The following is a 21,421-nucleotide window of genomic DNA, read 5'->3' as shown; positions in this document are numbered from 1 at the left end:
AGAGAGCGGTTCGGGCCATGTTAAGGGGCCAAAAGCCAAACAGTTGCTCTGCCAAATGAACTTTTCTAATTCCATAGACCCCAGCCCTGGTTAGCCTCTTCTCCCTCAACTCTCTAAGCATGTGCAAAAGTCTGGATGAGCTGTGGAGTCTCGTTTTCATTCATGGCATACCAAATTATTCTGTCGTTAATTGGTGAGTACACACACACACACACACACACACACGCACACACACACACACACACATACTTGGTACTTTGTATCGTCAAAAGATTTGGCTTATTTCTACGTCATTTGCACGCACTTAAAGTTGGTAAACTCTCTCAATCTCCCTGACTCTCTCTCTTTCTCTATCTTTAGCCATAGCTCTGAAATCATCTCCTGATGTTGATGTCCTGTCATTTCGTGTTGTGTTAACTTTTCGCCCACTTGTCGTCGTCGTCGTTTGCCTTGAAGTCCTGCGTTGACCACAAATTGCTTGACTACCATTTTCATTGGTTTTTAGCTCCTAAATAAGCATTTGCTCTTATTCTCCACAAAATTCATGTTTATCTTTGGCCGGCACTACAGTTGAGTGACAAGCCGAGTCACAGTAAAACTAGGACAAGGGAACAGGTGCCAGTATTTAACAGCTACAACAATTAGTCAGAGTTTGCACAAACTGTAGAGAAAAAACTTTTTACTTAGTTTGCCTGGCTAACACACACGCTATTATTATGAAGCACTTTTGTGGTTTTCCAAGTCTGTTGTACAGTTTTATGAAAATTATTATTTTATTTAAAAGTTTTCAGTAATTTAGGAAATTGTCTGACCAAAACTAAAACAGAAACAACAAAAAGTAATTTACAATGTAATATAATATAATAATTAAATTTAGTAAATATTTTTATAATGCCACAAAATTAATATTTTTATTTTTATATTCTTGAAAATATTTCAAAGCTTGTTATTATTTATTGTACTTTGTCGATATATTTAGTGGTCAATAGGTTGTACAATTTTCAATAGTACCATTTCTGATATTATATTTTTTTTCTATTTACACAAGCATTGTATAAATATTTTGTTATTATTATCGACAGAGCATTGGCAATTCTTTCTTTTATAATGGAATGGAATTTTTCTTTTTAGAAATTATTCTCTAACTAGATCCTAACGCTTTTCAATGAGTTACAGTTTCATAATAAGCTCAATATATTTACATTCCGAAACCAGTCCAGATAACCATGCAAATTCCAAGTAATCTCTAATTGTAAGCAGCTCATCTCTTGCCCAAAACATATGATAGAAATATTCCACAGCGTGTCAGACTTGTGTTTACCACATTTACATAAGAACTAATGCATATGTACGAGCTTGTATCTCTATGTATTTAATATTAATGTCTTTTGAGCTGAAAAGGAAAGAAAAAAATATAATAATAATATAAACAAAACAGATGCCGTCGCGTAAAGTATGACACTGTGGCCAAGAGAGTGAGAGAGTCCGGAAGGCAGTCAGTCCACAGACTGAGCCGCAAAAACTAATTTGTATGCGGAAAGCGGTTCTGTCGCCAGAACCGACTGTCTGACCACGTGTCCGTTGTATTTGTTGGGCTACACCCGCCTCGGACGCTGCCAAAATGCGTAATTTTCGTACTTTGGGCCCTGGCCAAGTGGCTTGCTGATTGGAGTGTTGGTTGGCTGTTGGCTTTATGTACAAGTGCTGAAGCGCAGGTGACGACGACAGGAAGAGCAATAGCTGACGGCACCTCCAGACCACACCACATCAAAGTCTTCCACATTACATACCCAAATACAACAAGAATGAATCCGAGAATATACAGATATAATATGAGAATGAAGGCAGCAGCTGGTATGTTCTTTGTAGATTTGAAAATGTATTTTAATTATGGAGGTCGTTTCGTATTTAATATTAACTTCTAGAAAAATTAATAATAAATCAGTAATCATGATTAGTCAAAGTTGTAATATCAATACTAGATAATTGCCAATTAGTGTTTTAGGAATGTTCTACAAGTCACTATCACCCAAAAACAAAGCTATAGAAATTGTCACTTCTACTTTAAATGCTTTCGAATGTAAATATATTATTTAACTAGCTTGAAATTTGTTAGTTTGTGTGTGCCATAATGTGTTTAAATTCATATGATACAATAGTCATTATGTTATTTTAGGACTGGAAATAGGGTATGTCGTAGTTGATAATAGATTAGTAGACTACTTATGGTATACTTCAAAGAGTTAAGTACTTTCTATTGAATGATTATAATACTTAAGCATTGAAATGATTGGAATTAATAATTAATTTGTACATTTTATGAAATACATAAGCTAATCCAGCATTGAATTTAAATATTCAAACGTGTAGACTGTTCACAGCCATTTTCAATCTTGCATATTAAAGCCAAACAAAATTAAGAAGCAATCCAATCAGAAGGTAATTAGAGGACTTTAGGTTCTATCTAGGCTTACTAATGACTAAATAATTTGAACAGAGCCCAGAAATGAAATTGAGTTGATTGTTAATGAACATGTGTGTTGAGTTTTGTTGGGTTTGCAAAAGCTACTTAAGCAAAGCCGCTACATATAAAACGTCTTGCATCATAAGCTGCTTATCCAGTCGGGCATTTAAAGCTCAATCTCTCAGTCCATCAATCCATTCAACTTCCCAACCATCACACAACACACACAGACACACATACTTGAACTGGGTAAATTAAAACATTTTTTAATTAAAACAAATAATAAGAGAAACAATAACAACAGTTCCAAAAGTAAACAAATTAAGTCTGGCAAGTGACGTTGACGATGATTAAGATGACGGAGAATCAACAAAAACAAAACCAAAGGAGCAACAAACACGAATGAAATAATCAAATCATTTGCAAAATAAAAGCAAATTACTGAAAATTTGTTGAAATATATTTAAAAACACACACACACACACACATACACCCACACACACCCACACATAAGCACACAAAAGAAAGCGCAACAAGAGCATTTGCGAATACGCTTAAAACGCACTTACATGCCACGCCCATTTAATGTAAACGCCCTCGAAATTGCCCTGCGGCATCTGCGACATGTGGCGCCCTCTGTTGTATGCTATTAAATATTTTACTACACTTACAACAATTTCGGAAATAATGGAAATAACAAGTTTCTTGCAACAGCTTATTCATTTTCATGGAAGCTGGAAAAACGTTTAAGGAATAGAAAGAAGATGAAGATAAGAAAACGGAGAAGAGGCAAAAATAAAATAAAAACGGAGAAATTGGCGGAGGGACTTAAGGAAACCCAAAAGATTAGATTCAGCGTTTTCGAATGCTATCCAAAGTGGGAACTCAATATGGAAATGGTCTTCACAATGTAGGATTTAAATTCTTTGTATAAAAATATGTTGCACTGAATAATTTGTTGCTATATTTATCTTTAAAAAAGCCTTCAGTGTTTTCTTATCCGAATTCGCTTATCGATTATCAGGTATTTGATTCAAATCGCAAATTTTTCCAAAAAAATTCTAAAAATTTAATTCCAATTTTTTTTTTTTTATTCTGTCGTATCGGAATTTATAGGGTATTACAATTCCATTACTTTGTAAATGTTTTCGTGAGTCATTTGTTTTTTTCTGCTTAACGCTGTTTTTTATACTTCTGAAGCGTCAAAATTGTGAAAAGCGTCTGTTTTGGCCTTTTGGGATTCGTTGTGTAATATGTGGATATATATTTATATATATACTTACATATATATATATATATATATATTTTTTTTTTCATTTTGTGTATTCTTCTTTGTGGTGTATTGTGGGCGCCTTTCGCCCTCAATTTCATTTGCAATTGAATTTGGGATTATTTTTCATTTTTGCTGCGCATCTTACAGAGGTCACAAGTGGCCTGAATGTAAATGGGGGGGGGGACTTAGGTTAGGTAGACTTCCCTATAAAAGCCGCTTGCATGTCTGAGCGCCGTTTGTCTATCTGGCTTGGTAGCTGTAGCTGTTGTTGAAATCCCATGGCAGCGCCATCTTGTGGTAGGAGGACAAACCCTAAGCCGCCCTGAGCTGGCAACGGGAAGTTGTAAAATTCATAAGTCGGGCGCGTGGCTTTTGTGCAATTGGAGCAACAAGAAAGCAAAACGACAGCCAAGATATAAAAGTAAAAATCTTGTACAAGTGCAAGTTGCTGCAGTTTTAAAGTGTGGTTAGAGGTTGAATTGGGTGTCGAACTGACTGCGGGCAAAGATAACACCAAAGTGCACTTTAATCTTCGCGAAGAAATCTCAACGTAGCTGCAGAGCAAAATATGATTGAAGTGTCGTTGTGCTTGGGGCAGTGTTAGCTGACGGGGGGTTGAAGATAGACAGATAGGGGCAGCATATAGGTGTGACCTGTGCTCTGGTATGTGTGTGAGAGAGACAACGTTGTCGCGTCAAATGAAGCCAACGACAACGAAAAGGCACAAAGTAAAACGCTTGAGTGGCAGAGAGAAATTGGAAAAAAAATAAAAATGAAATGTACAGAAGACGACACTCCAGCAACAGCTGTTGATTGAAATGCTGAGAGCATACAGAGTCAGAGAGATAGCTTCAAACGCAGAAATGTCACATACACCTACACGCAGAGAGATAGAGAGAGAGAGAGAGAGAGAGAGAGAGAGGGAGGGAGACAGTCCCCTCTCGAGTGGCGCACTCAAAGAAGAAGAAAAAGAAGAAGCACACACACAGCATAAAGACCGAAAATCAGACAACATCTTGACAAAGGCTGCCAGGCAGCTACGACCAGGCAAACACATCAGATAAGCGCGATTGAATGCAATCCCTTTCCAAATAGCAGTGAAATAGAGAAAGAAACGACAAGAGAGCAGAAGAGAGGTATTGAGAGGGCAAAAAACGAAGAGAAGTTCCTGCAACAAAGCTGCCCTAAAAAGCAACGAAAAAAAAGGAAAGTAAAGCCGCTGCTGCAACAACAACAAAAAATAAAATAAAAACGGGTCATTGGAGTAAGATGGGCCATCAGCTCCCCAAACCCAACGTCGATAGCTGAAAGTCCAAAGCTCTCCCCACAAAATGTAAATGCCGCGGCACACAAAGAACCTCAGCGAGGGCACAAGTGGCAAGTGCTAAAGAACAAATTGTATTTGACGTTGTTAACAATGCCCTGTAAAATGTGGGCAATTAATTATATCATATTCATATTTTTTTAAATATTATAGCTAAATGAACATACAAAACTGTGTTTATATTCGAATTATATTACGATACTTTTCAATTCTATCTTTTTCTAAAATTAAATTATAAATTTCACTTATATAAATATAATTTTGAGTGCTGTTGACCAGGCAGGTTTTAAACTCCCTGAAGAAGAATTACTAAAGAGTTTGACTTCTTATATGCTGTGTATTATATTTTCCACTTTGATGCCGAACAAAAAAAAAAAAAAAAAAATTACATGCTGTATTTTCATATTTTTGTACAAAAACTTAAACTCAATTCCATGAACAACATTTCAATTTATATTTATTTAATTTATGATATAAAGACTAGCCCTAGATAGATATAACCAGCCTAAACTGTTGGATTAACATTCTCAAGTCTGTACACCCATTTCACTTATTCATACGGTATAAAAGCCAAGAGGTTGGGAATAAGGGAAGGCTGCCTTTGAAATGCAAATTACACTTCTGGGAAATGCTGGGCTAGGGGCTGAGCGGAGGGGGGAGCTGCGGAGTTGCAGCGGAAAAGAAAATGCGGAAGCTGCGCACTGTCGGATTCTTGGCTTGTCGAGTGTTATGTATTTAGTGGCTGCTTCAGTAGCAACTTGTCCTCCAACCCCATTCCGTGGACTGCAGCAACACCTGCTGTACAATTTGCACTTTGGCATAGGTCGCGTTACAATGCGGCGTTGCCACATAGCCAGCGAGCAGAAGTTTGGCAACGCTGTAAAGAAATAATAAAGACAAACGGTTGCATTGTTTAAAGCGAGAAGGGATGAAGGGAATAGGGGAATGCTAAAGCTAAAGCTAAAGCAAAGTCGAAAGCATAATGATAATGGCAGCAACAGTAACAACTCCCTCGTCCAACTTGACACAATAGCAGGCAACCAAATAAAAATTTATAGCACAGCTGAAAGCTGCAATGTTGCCTTTGACTATGTACACAGAATGGCCCTGGGTCCGAATTCGAATTGAGAGTCGACAGTCGACGCTGGGAGACCAGGAGTTTGGGAGTCCGGTCTCTGAGTGGGCCAGTGGAAACTGGGTAGACTGTTATGAGCTTTTACAGTTGGTCGAAGCTGGACAGCAACAGCGGCTGCGAGGAATTAAAGTATGAATCAAGAAGACTGAAAACTTTTAATGAAAAGTGCACTGAATCCTTAATGCGACCTCCGTCAGATGCTTCAACTTCTTTTGCAAACTTTCAAATGTGTACTTTACTTTAAAGTCAACTGAAAACAGAAAAGGTCACGTTTCTGGGGGAAAAAAAAATTATAAATATATTTATAGTCAAAAAGTATGCTACAGCATCCACTTAACATAATATTCTAAGTATTTATATCTCATTTTGTTTTTCGAAATTCACTAACAATATAGTTCTGAAAAACGCATTTGTATGAAACTTTCAATTCAATCTTTAAATTATTTGTAATTAGTTTTTTGAATTAACCTACTGGCTTAAATTTTCAACAATTTCGTGTAATTTTATTAATTTTCATCTAAAAGCTATTTCGCTATTTTACAATTTTTTTACATTTTAAATGTATGCAATGTAATATAATGTAATAAAAAGCACATGGCCAGGAGTTTAGTATTTCTTTTTTGCCTCCCAAGTTAAAAAAGATGAAATAATATTGAAAATTTTTTTGAAAAAACGAAAGGGGATGGAAATGGACTGTACTATGAAATAAGAACAATATGAATGCTCTTGAATAAATAATACATATGAAACACTTTAATATGACAGCTTGATTGAAAAGTGCATCAAAATCCCGAATCTAATTACATTTTATCACAAATAACATTTATTTATTCATGAGTATTTTGATGAATTTTAAGCTGCTTTAAGGTAAGCTGGTAAACATTGTCTTACTGGCCCAGAGCGAAACAATTCGTCCATATGGCGGGACAAGATATGTAAAGTGAATGTAAATTGCTGAGACCATAAAAATGCGGGCAGCTTTAAAAAATTCCTGAGGTCCGTTGACAATTGTTATTGTGCTGCTGTAGTGGAAAACGGCGCGTGCAAAACGCGTCAAGATAAAAACAAAAACAAAGATGAAAGCAGAAGAAGAATAAAAAACAATACCAAACAGTGCTTAAACAATAAAACAATAAATTTTCATTACCGGCTCTGGGCTATTAACGGTTTCCGCTGTCCAAGAAGAAAATGCTTTTAAAAGGTTGCATTCTGGCCTGAGAATTGCCAACTGCTATTTATTTAAATAAAATAAAATATAATTGTTGAGGCTATATACATATAAATTCCGGTGTTGCATTTAAAGTGCAGTCGCCGCAAAAAGTATGCAGCACTTTTTTATTTTTGTTTTATTTTATTCGTTTTGTATTTTTATTTTTTTCAGTTCTTTGTTTTAACATTTTCAAACAGTTGACTTTGGCATTTGCATTAACATTTTTGTCTCGTTTCCATTGCTCTGCTTTCTTCTTTTTCTCTGTGTTCATCGTTGCCTCGCACGGTTTTCTCCGCTATTATCTGTCTGTGTGTTTTGCTCTTTAATTACATTTTCGTGGTTTTCATTTTGTACGCCATAAATAATTTCACCATGCAACGTGCACTTTTTTTTTTTTTTTAATTTTTTGTCGTTTATTCTCTTTTTCCTCTTTCATAAAATTATTTTTCAGTGGACGAGAAGGTGAAACTGAATGTTGCTGCATCAGCATTAATTTGCTTAAAATGAAAGCGTGCTAACAATTTTTTTTATGTCTATTTTCACTCAACTTGAGCATATTAACTTCAACTTGAACATTTTTTTAATTTGTTTCTTTTTTGCACTTGCAGGTCACGTGGGCGGCTGCGGAATTACCGAGGAGGTCTCACAATGGATGGAGAATATACAAAATTCAGCTGTCGAGGAGCTGCCCATACCGATGTCAAAGGATGTTCAAAAGCTGCACCGGAAACAGCCCCATAAAAAAGCTGCCCCACAGCAACAACAGCATCCACCAAAGAAATATACCAGTGGCGATGATGACTTCAAATTCCCCCATCAAAAATATACGAAGGAGGCCAACTATGCCGATGGTGCATTCTATGATCCATCGACTGGTCGACGACTCGGCACCACAGCCAATGCCGCCGATTGGCATGAGCTTGTCCACGAGCGAGTGCGTCGCTCCACTGGTGGCAATGGTGGTGCTGGCTCCACATCGAATGGCTCTGGTGGCACAACTGGTACCGGACGTGGCCGTGAGGACAACAAAAATACCTGCTCTCTTTATATACAAACAGATCCATTGATTTGGCGCCATATACGTGAGGGCATTGCCGATGTAAGTCTGACACAGAAGATTGCAAATTGAGTGGGGGAGGCGGGGGTGTAAGGAGTCCAGCGGGCTCTTAGCTTGTGCGCCAAATTAAAACTGAAGCAGCTACAATAAGGAGCAGGGGGGTTATGGGGGGCGATGTTGTTGGCTTAAAAAACACAAAACAAAATCCATGAATTTTGCAATTGTTTACGAGCGAACGCTTCACTTTGGGTCTGCGCATAAAACAAAGGCCGAGCTCGTTCTTTTTCTTCTCCTTTTTTTTGTTTGCTGAAGCGGGAGACAACAGACAGCGAATATTGCTGAGAAAGAGCGAGGGACACGCGTGGAGTCAGCCAGACGCCATGTTTTTCCACTTCTTTTTTGGTAAGGGGAATGGTCCAAAGAAATTGACTGATGCGCTACGATGAGTGAAAATTGTTGCTTAGCTGTGAGTTGTTGGGTTGTTTTGTTAAAAAAATTTAATAGTTTTGCAGAGCTTCAGCAGTTGATGGTATTAAGAATTCTTGATCAATGATAACTTCAAATTGATGTTGCTTCATATTTAATAGTGATTGCTCATCAACTGAACATATATCAGATTTAACTACAAATCAGTTTGTTTGCACATAGGAATTATTAAAAATTATAATAATATAAATGATTTGTAGACTAATTCTAAATCAGTATTAATCTGAGATTATTCACATTAAATTCAATTTCCTCAGTCAACATTGTTTCATTGTTCTACATTAAGTACTGCTTGACTATCTAGATCAAAGGTTTTTAGATTCAGAATCTAGAAAATTCTAAATCATAATTATGAAACAATGTATAAATGATGTACCGTTATTTGCGTGTTACAAATTAATTTAATATATCTATTCAATAACTTTTCATTATACAATTCAAGTTATTATCATCATAACTAAGAAGTCAATTTTTAAAATTATGCTACGAAAACCGTCCAACTCAAGCACCTTTCATTAGAAAATATACGCTCTTCATTATAATTGATTTAATTCAAACCTCAAGAGCTTAGCATGCATCAAATGATTGAAAGTATTATTCAAGATGCTCTCAATTGTTTTTCAAACTCTCAGCAACTTCATCCTAGCTCTAGAAATAGGTCGTTTAACCGATTTGTATCCCCAGATGCTAGAAAGTACGGTTTTCTTGCCTAACAACAAATTACTCGAGTGTTGCCTGCTTTGCGTCGTCTTCAAAGTAATCATCCAATCAGCTGACCTGCTTCGGTTCCTACAGCGCATGCAATCAACCGTTATAGTCTGCTAGCTCCCTCTTTCTCTCTCTCTCTCTCTCTTTCTATCCTTTTCCATTCGCAAGCAATTCTTTTGCCGCACTTTATGTTTACGTTCATTTTTTCGCATTGTATGCGACGTTGTCGACGTCAACATCCTCGTCAGAGTCATCCTTCCCGCGATATAGTCCTTTTCTCTCTCTCGTTTTTTGCCTCCTCCTCCCGCTCTTTCTTTTTCTCTTCTCTTCTCCAATTTTTTGTGTGTTTATTTGCAATGAGTTTTGCATAATTCGCGCATTTGTTTCGTTCGTCGTTGCGTTCGTGCCGCGTTTTTATACTCTACTGCAAAGCATTAAGGGGTATACATGACCTTGAGTTAATAAAGTTCTTTCAAATTTCTTATTCAAGAAAATATTATTAAGCTCTTATCACTTTTGCAAAATTGCTATTACTTTTTTTCTTCGTATTGTAAAAAACTTTGACTGAGCTACTTCTTATTTTTATTACCATTTATTGAAGAAAAACAATCGATGGAATTTGCTTGTCATATTAATATTTAGATAATATTTATTGAATACTCGTATACTCATATTTTGTACGAGGTATCTGCCCGTCTGTTTTTGTTCGGCCGCAGCATTATTCACTCGGTTTTTGTTGTCAATGCGCCCAGCGGCGTTTTGATTTTGGAACCAAAAACTGCCGTTAGCGGTAGCGATGATAGACCCTCTGCCTCCTCCCCGTCTCACCTCTCTTTTCCCTAGGTAATCCCAAAGTCACCACCCGCTCAGCGCGCGCATAAAACCGAATAAACTTTAGTAAAATATTCGACGGGTTTTAGCTGAATTTGCATTTTTATACAAATATATTTGAAGAGTGCTTGTTGTGTGTATATATGGGTGTGTTAGGGGTAATTCAGGAATGGGGTCGGGAGCTCGTTTGTTTGTCTGGCTGCTTTGTTAGACACACCCTCCCATGTGGGCGGCCTGTTTGCTGCGAATGTCAAGCGCATTGGCATTGCGGCTGAGATTTTTATTACGTGAAGCGCCTAAGAGTAGACTGCGTTTTTCACCTTTTTTTTTATTTAATTTTTTTTTTTTAATTAATTCACAACACTCGAACAATCTGTACTTACAGCACGATCGCGGTCGCAAGTACGAGGTGGATGTAAAAACCCGCGAGGAAATCACATCGCTGATTGCACATCATGTGACGGCCGTTAATTACATTTACCGCAACACAAAGTTCGATGGACGCACGGAGCATCGCAACATACGCTTTGAGGTAAGTGGGTGTGTAAGTTGAGTGGCACATTGGCGCCCCCTGTGGTCGGCCATTGCCAACAGCGTTAGAGTTCCGCCAACAATGGACTAAGAACAAAGACCATGTCCTGTGCCCGGTCGGGATGCAATAAGGGAGGACGTTTAAGCCTCAGACAACCCAATAATTATGTTGCAAGCCATTCTCTGTTGGGTTGGGTTGAGTTGAGTTGAGTTGAGTTGAGTTTATTAATGCTACCTTAAAGCTGACATTTCCGTTCAGCAATGCACCACAGCGAAGGGAAATGCGATTTATATAATGGACTGTTAAAATTAATATTGATTACATTTATATATATATTTTTATAGGAAGCTAGCCTTAAATTTATAAAGTAAATAATATCTTTACCTAAAGCTCTTTTACCATTTACAAAAAACTTTTGATTAAAAACACTTTTCTTATTCAAATAATTCAAATAATTTAGAAATTTATTAACTTTGACAAAGAAATGTTGAAAAAGTCACGAAACAATATGGAATTTTAATAATTTAGTTTTAGCTTTCATTTTTAATGAAAAAATTCCGACATTATTTTATATTATTAATTTTAGAAAGTTAGTCTTTATCTTTATATTTTTGTATTTTATCTTTATCTAGTTTGTCGTTTCAATATTTCTGAAAAATTCATACATTTTGAAATTTAAAATTGTTTTTATTAGATTTCGCCTATAACTTTATTTATTTAATAATTTTTGACATAAAATCTTTGACCAGGTGCAACGCATTAAGATTGACGACGACTCTGCCTGTCGGACTGCCTACAATGGACCACATAATGCATTTTGCAACGAGCACATGGATGTTTCGAATTTTTTGAATCTCCACTCACTAGAGGATCACTCGGACTTTTGTTTGGCCTATGTGTTTACCTACAGGTAAAAAAGTACAAAAATCTTTAACCCAATTGAGATTTCAAATTACATTTTTCTATATTTTTATTTTTTTCAGAGATTTCACTGGCGGCACTTTGGGTTTGGCCTGGGTGGCCAGTGCATCGGGCGCTTCGGGCGGTATCTGTGAGAAGTACAAAACGTACACCGAGACGGTGGGGGGTCAATACCAGAGCACAAAGCGTTCATTGAACACGGGCATCATCACGTTTGTCAACTACAACAGTCGCGTACCGCCAAAAGTATCGCAATTAACACTAGCCCATGAAATTGGACACAATTTTGGATCACCGGTGAGTAGAGCGGTGTAAAACAATCGTAATGAAGCGAATCTTTGAGAACTTAAATAGTATATCTTTTAAAACGTGTTTTATTTTTTTTTACTTTTTCAGGGGTGCCACAGAAAGGGAATCCAACCGAAAATCTTCCAAATCTCAATATATTTTTGGGAGATTTTCGGTTGGTTTAATTTCTGTGGCACCCTTGTATATTTCGGTTCAAATTTTTTTACAATCCCCTTTCTTCGTGCTTAAAATGTGTTCCATTCCGTTGTTGCACTCATACAAATTGTGTCCTGTTTCACTTATTCTTTCATTCTTCAACCTCTTTTCTTTTGCTTTCGCTTTATTCGTGTTCCATTCCACTGTTTCTGTTGCTTGTATTAATATTATAATTTGGTGCTTTTGCAAAATCACTTCACTTGTTTTGTCTTTACCTAATTATGCGCTCTTCTTCCTGTTCTTGCACTCTTTAAAATCTTTATTCGTGTTCCATTTCACTGTTTCTGTTGCATGTATTAATTTTAAAAATTTCTATAATACCTTCATAGCACGATTACCCGCAAGAATGCCGTCCTGGTGGATTAAATGGCAACTTTATAATGTTTGCCAGCGCCACGTCCGGTGATCGTCCGAATAATTCGAAATTCTCACCGTGTTCCATACGCAACATTTCGAATGTGCTCGACGTGTTGGTGGGAAATTCGAAGCGCGATTGCTTCAAGGCATCGGAGGGCGCCTTCTGTGGCAACAAGATCGTGGAGTCTGGAGAGGAATGCGACTGTGGATTCAACGAGGAGGAGTGCAAGGACAAATGCTGTTATCCACGACTCATCAGCGAATACGATCAATCACTCAATTCCAGTGCCAAGGGTTGCAAACGTCGGGCCAAGACACAATGCTCACCGTCCCAGGGTCCTTGCTGTCTGTCCAACTCGTGCACGTTTGTGCCAACGCATTATCATCAGAAGTGCAAGGAGGAAACGGAATGCAGTTGGTCGAGCACCTGTAACGGCACCACAGCCGAGTGTCCCGAGCCGCGACATCGCGATGACAAGACGATGTGCAACAATGGCACCGCCCTCTGCATTCGTGGCGAGTGCAGTGGCTCTCCCTGTTTGCTCTGGAACATGACCAAGTGCTTCCTCACCTCGTCCACGCTGCCGCACGTGAGCAAGCGCAAGTTGTGCGAACTGGCCTGTCAGGATGGCAACGACACTGCCACCTGTCGCAGCACCAGTGAATTTGCCGCTGAATACAACATCCAACAGGGCGGCATTAGTCTCCAGCCGGGCTCACCATGTGACAACTTTCAGGGCTATTGCGATGTCTTTCTCAAGTGCCGTGCCGTCGACGCTGACGGCCCGTTGGTGCGCCTAAAGAATCTCCTCCTCAATCGGGAAACTCTGCTCACGGTGGCCGAGTGGATCACCGGCAATTGGTATCTGGTTGTGCTTATGGGCGTCGCTTTCATCGTCATCATGGGCGCCTTCATCAAATGCTGTGCCGTTCACACGCCCAGCTCCAATCCCAAGAAGCGTCGAGCTCGTCGCATTAGCGAAACTCTGCGAGCACCAATGAATACAATTCGCAGAATGGTAAGTTTTATTACACTCAGCACTTAAAGAGTACTAGAGTAATTTAACCAAGTTGGAATATATGTAAAAGATAAATAGGCAGATTGTTACCATTACAAAATATTTGCACAGCTTTGCTGTCCTTAATTATATTTTTTAAATTTCATATTGACCAAATCAGAATTTGGTTGTAAATAATACATTACAGTGCTTACAAAATGTATTTCATACATATTTAATTATATATATTACAAATATATACTGATACATAATATTTATTTATTTTTATATTTTCATATTTACTTTATTGAAATTATTCGTCCAAACGCTACAAGTACAAAGATATTTATTTGTTATATATACATTATTGATTTTAGACATATGATTTCTTGGGCAATTCTTCTTAGAATTCATCGTAGATTACGAATTTCATAACTGCTTTGTGCAATTTTTTTACTTCATACAAATTGGCCCACTCTAATATACATATGTATTTTTTATTAACTATTTAAATATTTTTCAGTGAGTGAGATTATGTCGAACAAACTCGATTGCATTATTTTTATTTTACTTACCTTATTTTTTGGTATTTGCGAGCTCGGTCTACGGAATAGCAATATATTGTATATTTGTGATATTTGTAATTGCGTTGTACTATTTATTTACTTGTACTATTTGTACAATTGTAGTATTTTATCGAGCGTTTGCCGGATTCAAATCCTTTATTATAGTTTTGTGTTAATTAATTTTATTATAGTTGTTTTATAACTTTTGGTCATAAAAATAAAAATTAATGTACCCCCTCTACTTCTTATTCCCTTCCGACACAGCAACGTCATCCGCATCAGCGAGGCGCCGGACCACGCAGCATACCACCGCCAGCGCACGAGGCGCAGCATTATCCACGCGGCGGTGGTGCAGCTGGCGGTGGTGGGGCAGGCGGACGACATGGAGGCGGACGCTCGCATCATCACAATGCACATCCGCATGAATGGGACCGACAGCAGGGCGGGCACTCGATAGTGCCACTGCCCACAGGCGGCAGTCACGCCAGTCGCAACTCGGCGGCGAATCAGGCACGACGCAGCGATGGGCGTGGCACGAGGCCGAGCAGCAGTGGCAGGCCCCAGCCAGCCAGTTCGGGAGCAGCCGCAGGAGCAGCTCGATCGGGGTATGCAGCTGAGCAGGCGGTGGCGGGTGGTGCCATTGGTGGTGGTGTGCAGGCGGCCATTAGCAGCGGCGGTGTTGTGGCTCGGGCCCAGCTGCCGTTGCCACTGCCGCAGCAGCAACAACAACTACAACAACAACAGCAAGCACTCTCACCGCAACAACAACAACAACCACAAGCGTTTTATGCGCCGAAAGGTGCGTGTCCCCTCCGCTTAGAGTTGTCCAAGTAGTAACCATATACATAGCTAATGAAGTTTAGACAGAGATAGAGTGCTGCCAATTATCCCATATTGTTCCAACACGTTTAATTTACATTTGTCATTTTTTATTCCTTTTTTTCCTATTTTGTGTTTCTCAAAAAAACATACAAAAAAAAACGCTGAAAATTCAGAATTACCACCACGCAATAAGTCCCGCTCATCACGTACCAACAACAACACCAACAACACTACCACAGCCACGCCCTCGGGGGCTAGTAGTAGTAGTAAGAACGCCAAAAGTGCCAAAGCCAAAGACACAGCCCAACAACAACAACAACAGCAACAACAGAACAACAAACACAGCAATCGCAGCCGCAGCAGCAGCAAAGACAAAACGTCGGCGGCCTCAAAGACGCGTCGCAATATTGTCTACTAAATTAAACACATGAGTGGAACGCGTGGAATTGGAGCGCCGCTTACATGCCATACTAAACAAAAAAAACAACTACAGCCCTTCATCTCCCTTCAAAAAAGCAAACAACACAACGCGTACCATTTCCATCGTTCCAAGAAACGCTTTTCCCCTTCTACCACACAGAATTCGAAATGCAATTGGTATGACAATCTTTTAAAATGGAGTTTGGTTTTTCCCATTCTTTTGTTTCGATTTTGTTTCCACTTTGATTCTACTAACCATCCGTCGAAAAAAATACATTTTCTTGTAGTCTTGTTTTTGCAGCATGTTTTGTTTGTCAGTTTTGGATTTGGATTTGATTTCCTTTTAATTTGTTATGGTATTTCCTTTGTTTTTGTCCTGTTTCCGTTTGGTCTTCCAAGCCTATTGTATTGTTGTTGTTTTTGTTATTGCATGCGCACAAAACCAAATGATTTATTTACTATTAACAATTAACTTATACTAACATACTAAAAACTGAACATCAAATTGAATCACAAATTTTCACAGCTGTTTCGAATTAAATTTTAAAGTTTGTTTGTAAACTTGCTAAACAATAACAAATCAACTATATTGATTCAGCTGTAAAAGATTTATATATATATTATATTTTGTTATTCAATTTGAATTAAAATTTATTTTTATTTAACACTTTTAATATTTAACCAAACTAACAGCTTGCGAATGAGACAGCCTGAAAATAATAAAATCTAGAAATAAATTTTTAATATTTGCCTTTAGAAAACAAACTATTGACAGGCAATTTCATTAGCATATTTATATTTCTAATGAAAATTAAGAAAATACTAATAACTGTGGATGTATGTGAACCAGTTGAAATTTCTTGCGAGATGTGGCTCCATTTAAGTAGACTTCCTGGTGGAAGACACTTGACGTGGCGCCAAGAAAATTAAAATAACTTCTGATGTGATTCCCTCTCTCTTTACTTTCCAAAATCTTATATAGGCGTCGCGTCCCCACCGCCAGCGCTACAAGTAAGCTATAGTCGACCAACATCGCTGCATGACCAACAGCTACAACATCAGCCGGAACAGCAGGAACACCAGCAACTGGAGCAAGAGGAACAACAGCAACAACAACAACCACGCCTACGCTGACGCCTATGCGGCGTTGGGGCGTGGCCACTATGAGTCGACAACGCGGGCGCCCAACAATAGTAAAGTTTGACAGACAAAATTGGCGTCGGAGCGACATAGAAAACCAAAAGGAAAGGGGCAAAAGAAGCAACAACAACAACAGCAACGGCAACAACAACAACAGCTAACACAGCCACAACAACAAGAACAAAAATCAAATGAACTCAAATTAAATGTAAATGTAATTTTTATGCTAATTATTTTTATTTAAACAAAGCATGCAAACAACAACACAAAAAGAACACAAGAGAGCGAGAGAGAAAGATAAAGATAGATAGAGAGAGAAAGAGGAAAAGAAAGAAAGGCAAATTTCATATGTACCAACAAACAGTAAAAAAAATGAATAATATTTTTGATTAAAATAATTGATATGGAAATGCAAATCATTATTACTATAAATAATTAAAATGGCAGATTGCATAATATTTAGTAAATAAATAAACACACACAGATATATATATATATATAGATATATATGTATATACATATACATACATGCAAATAATATAATAATTGTGCATAATTATTTACAAAGCAGCAACAACATGAATAAAACTAATATTTAATTGAATGAAAACCCAACAACAAAATGAAAAATATATTATATAAATGTCGAACATTTACTAACAAGCAAACGCAAGAAAAATTAATTAAAATTTAACAGCGCAAACATACGTTCTGTATAAAGCTGCAAAAATTGTTAATCGGCTCAAAAATAAAAGTAACAAGAGCAAAGCATTTAATTCATATTTAACTGAAGTACTGGCCAAAACTTTAGTTTCAGCCGTCAAAATTGCATTTGTAAACTAGCGAGAACAACCAGAAAAACAAGAACACAAAAAAACTTTTCCTTTTTCGATTGATCAAAAGAGAATTTATGAAATTTGTTGCCAAAGTAATTTCGCGATAAAATTGAAACTACTTTTTTGCGGAATCTAGATCAAATAATAATGCAAGCAATTTAATAATCAAATTACAATTTTTAGTTGTCATTTTAAACAACATAAATAAGAAGAAAATGACGATGAGGAAGACGAACATCACTATATAATTTATATTATTTTAGAATTGAATTTCTATTGTCATCTATTGTATTAGGTTTAAAGCTTTATCTTTTAATGAGCTGTTTATTAGCCAGCAACTGATTATGTTAAATGTTACTCGTAAATGGCATGTATATCCTCGATAATTTAAGTTTTTAAGAAAACAAATACATCTTTATACATACCTATTTGTTGTATTTTTAATAAGCATTCTAGTTTATGTTTTTTGTTTTTGTCTGTGTCTTTGAATTGTCCAAGACTTTGAGACTTCTCATAAATAATTTTTGTAAAGAAATTTCTGCTTCTTTTGAAAACTATAAACTTTATCTAGGCAAATTAAATTTTCCCTTTTGTTTGAGTATTTTCAACTACACAATACTTTTTAACACTTTTCAATTCTTTAGTGGAAACTTGCATTTCTTATTATAATTCCACAGTTTTAATTCTTGCTAAACTAAGAAAAGAACAACGTGTAAATATAAAATCTCTAAGAAGTATACAAAAAAAAAAAAAAATTAATTAAGTGAAATAAATTAAAATTTAATTAAATATACACAAGAATAAAGCAGCAAACATAAATTAAACAATAATTACTTAAATTGATATAAATATATAAAATATAAATGAAATTTAAATTGACAACAAAAACAAATGAAAAAACTATGCTATTAGTTTATTGCAAAACAAAACAAAGGAACAGACGTAAAATAAAAACAAAAAACCATATAACTATTAATTTAATTATACTAAATACTGAATTAATAAATTGAACTTAAGGCTAAAAACACTGCTACAAAAACAAAAGAATGAACATAAGAAATGATAATAAAACAAGAACAAAACTACTATTTTATAAAATACATAAATCATTTGTTTTCTTTACCCAGTCCCTGACATTCTTAATGAAACTATAGTTAATTTTTTCCAAAATTGTTTTTTTTTATTCACATTTGTTAGCAAACATTGAAGGCACTTTTCACAATTAAATATTAATATACGAAATACTTAAAAATTAGTATACAAACAACTTGTTTTTTGGTTAAAAAGAAAACAAAAAATGATCTGCTCTGACAGCCTGACGAAACGAACACTTCTAAGAAGTCGAAGGAGTTATGCTCGCACTCGGGAAGCCTTCTTGCTCTTATCTGCCTTGGGAGGTGGTGGACCACTGCGTCCTCCTTGCATATGACGATTGTAGATGCTAAGGTAAAAAAATACCCATTAGTTTAATCAAAATAATATAGTAAATTCATTTGGAGCTCACATTTTGTAGGTTTCCGTTTTGAGATATTCAATGACATGACTGATACCCAGCAAATACTGCTCAGCTATGGGATTAACCCAAGGATTTTCCTCCATTTTCATCACCGACTTGTTGCTGAGTAAATCGAGTTGTGCCACCTCTGGGGGCAACACCTGTAGCCGATTGTTTTGAATGTGCAGCTCCCGCAAACGCGCCAGGTCTCCAACCTCACGGGGCAGCTCCAACAGATCGTTGTCCCGCAGTCCCAAGATCTGCAGATTCTTCAGCTGCCCCAATTCTTTGGGAATATACTCAAAGTCGTTGTCGCCCAGATACAAAGCACGCAACGTTTCCATGCCAAAGAAGTTACCTGGCAGCACCTGTTCATTCAGATTATTGTAGGACAGATCAAGTACTTCCAGAACTGGAAATGCTCCGAATCCGCGAGGTAGATTGCCCAACTTATTGATGGACACATTTAAAATTCGCAGCTTTGGCATCGATGACAGTGAAACTGGCAGTTCAGAGAGCTGATTATTGGACAGATTCAATATCTCCAGATTCAGCAAGTTGGCAATACCCGGACTTATAATGCTGATTTTGTTGTGGGACAACGTTAGCCGTGTGATATTAGCCATGTTAACTGTGGAGGTTTTAATAAGGTTATTTTAATGTAATACTGCTTCTTTAGAATCGAATATATTGATTGTTATTCTTACATTATTTTCGAAAATAAATGTACATTTTTTTTTAATATTTTCATAAAATTCTCAATTCTAACCAATTTACTAACAATTCTAATTTATGCTTTGAAATCAAATTTAGTCTTCAGAGCACATTCATTTTAAGCCATATTGTTCTTTGTACACTACTCAGTCTTAAAGTAAAATAAATGAACATTTTTGAGTTCCAATGTATTTAAGAATTACGAATCGCAGCAGATTTTCTACTGGGAAGCAATCACAAAACTCGAACAGCTGTTTGCTGCTAAGCATGCAACAGGCCGTTCTCAGCGCAAGTGTGAGCGAGACAACGCTAATGTATGCTGTTACTATTTATAATTTAAACAAATAAAATATATTGGGCGTTACATCTGTCAGTTTTAATGCAAAACGCGCATTAAATGTAAAATTAAGTCCTGTCTCACAATTCAACACAATCTAAACTTGAATGCTTATCATATTTATATTGCTGCTTTTTTGTTTATACATAGAATCTGGCGTCATCAGACAGAATGCTGTTAACTTGCTGTCGATGGCGTCATAGACGATGCGTGGGTTTTAGCATTATTAAATGCAGATTATTCACAGATTTACAAAACAAAATTACACACAGCGTACTTACATAGACCTGGTAGCTCCTCAAAGGACACCAGACCCTTGTCGACAAGGTCCAGTTCCCGATTTTGAGTCTCACGCGCCTCATCCAAAACCTTCTTCGCCTTCGACATCTTTGCGTTTACAGGCAGACATTGATTCATGTTTGTTATTGGTCTCTGTTAATATCACTGTTAAATTGAAATTCTGTTAAGAGCGCAGCGCTGCCACTTGTTATAAGGCTGCCAGACCGTTGGAAATAGTAAAAGCAAAGACTGGCACTTTTTGAGTGTAAAGCAAATGCACAGTTGCTTTAAAACTATAATTGGCTTATTGTTGATATTAAATTTGATTATTAACTGCACTTTAATTATGTTAATGTATGTGTTTTAAGCACATTAGCACTGCCTTGGTGTTTCTGAGTATTAATCAAAGAAGATATTTTCATAGTTGTAAGACGATCACAATTGCACAGTGCTACTCAAACTGTTACTGCAGCTGCCTCTTGTTTTTCCAATTGCATCTGTTATTCTTCTGGCATTTTTCACTTGCTTTTTAGCGTGCTGCTTATAGTTTTACAATTTTTAAGGCTACTGTGCCACACAAACTATGCACTTGACCCAATTTGCGATCAGATTAAATTCTTTACAATTTTATAAATTATTTACAATCAATTATGTTCTTATTTTGGTCGCTTTCAAACGATTTTCACTTTGATTGCCGTCGACTGAGCATTAAATGTGCTCGTTACACTCGACGCATTTGCCTTATTCTAAATCTAATTTATTTGCCTCGCTCGCGTCTATAAAAATTAATCACAAAAATAGCCAAGTTGCCGATGCGTCACCTTCTTACGCCACGCACGTCTCCGAGTAACTGAGAATATCTTTTACAGCACCCTCAACAGATCCGACAATCCGACGATCCGTCGATCGATCGATTCGATCTTTTTTTGTTGTTGTCGTCTATCCATAAAATAAAGGCAAGAAACCAGAGACAATCCCCCCCAAAAACTTGATACGATTTCGCTTTGCTTTT

At 36.9% G+C, this 21,421-nt stretch overlaps 2 protein-coding genes across 2 annotated transcripts in view; one reads left to right on the top strand and one right to left on the bottom strand.

Annotated features, from left to right (window-relative positions):
* The window catches only part of LOC117782220 (disintegrin and metalloproteinase domain-containing protein 10), a 119,476-nt gene extending 102,625 nt beyond the window's left edge, over positions 1–16,851 (top strand). The window contains 8 exon segments of the mRNA XM_034619247.1: positions 8,015–8,505; positions 10,874–11,020; positions 11,770–11,930; positions 12,004–12,238; positions 12,775–13,821; positions 14,631–15,165; positions 16,591–16,727; positions 16,729–16,851. Of these exon segments, the coding sequence (XP_034475138.1) occupies positions 8,015–8,505; positions 10,874–11,020; positions 11,770–11,930; positions 12,004–12,238; positions 12,775–13,821; positions 14,631–15,165; positions 16,591–16,727; positions 16,729–16,812 (2,837 nt within the window). The 3' untranslated portion in view covers positions 16,813–16,851.
* A 1,887-nt stretch (positions 16,852–18,738) lies between these two features.
* On the bottom strand, positions 18,739–20,674 carry LOC117781625 (ras suppressor protein 1). The gene is made up of 3 exons (XM_034618409.1): positions 20,412–20,674; positions 19,089–19,710; positions 18,739–19,025 (listed from the first exon to the last, which is right to left on the bottom strand). Exons 1-3 carry the CDS (start codon positions 20,545–20,547, stop codon positions 18,935–18,937), a joined length of 849 nt encoding a protein of 282 aa, XP_034474300.1. The 5' UTR covers positions 20,548–20,674; the 3' UTR covers positions 18,739–18,934.
* Between the last annotated feature and the right edge of the window lie 747 nt (positions 20,675–21,421).

The sequence above is a fragment of the Drosophila innubila genome (assembly GCF_004354385.1).
Source record: "Drosophila innubila isolate TH190305 chromosome 2L unlocalized genomic scaffold, UK_Dinn_1.0 4_B_2L, whole genome shotgun sequence".
NCBI classification, from domain to species: Eukaryota; Metazoa; Arthropoda; class Insecta; order Diptera; family Drosophilidae; genus Drosophila; species Drosophila innubila.
The sequence above is the reverse complement of the archived record's forward strand: the minus strand, read 5'-3'. Positions and strand labels throughout refer to the sequence as shown.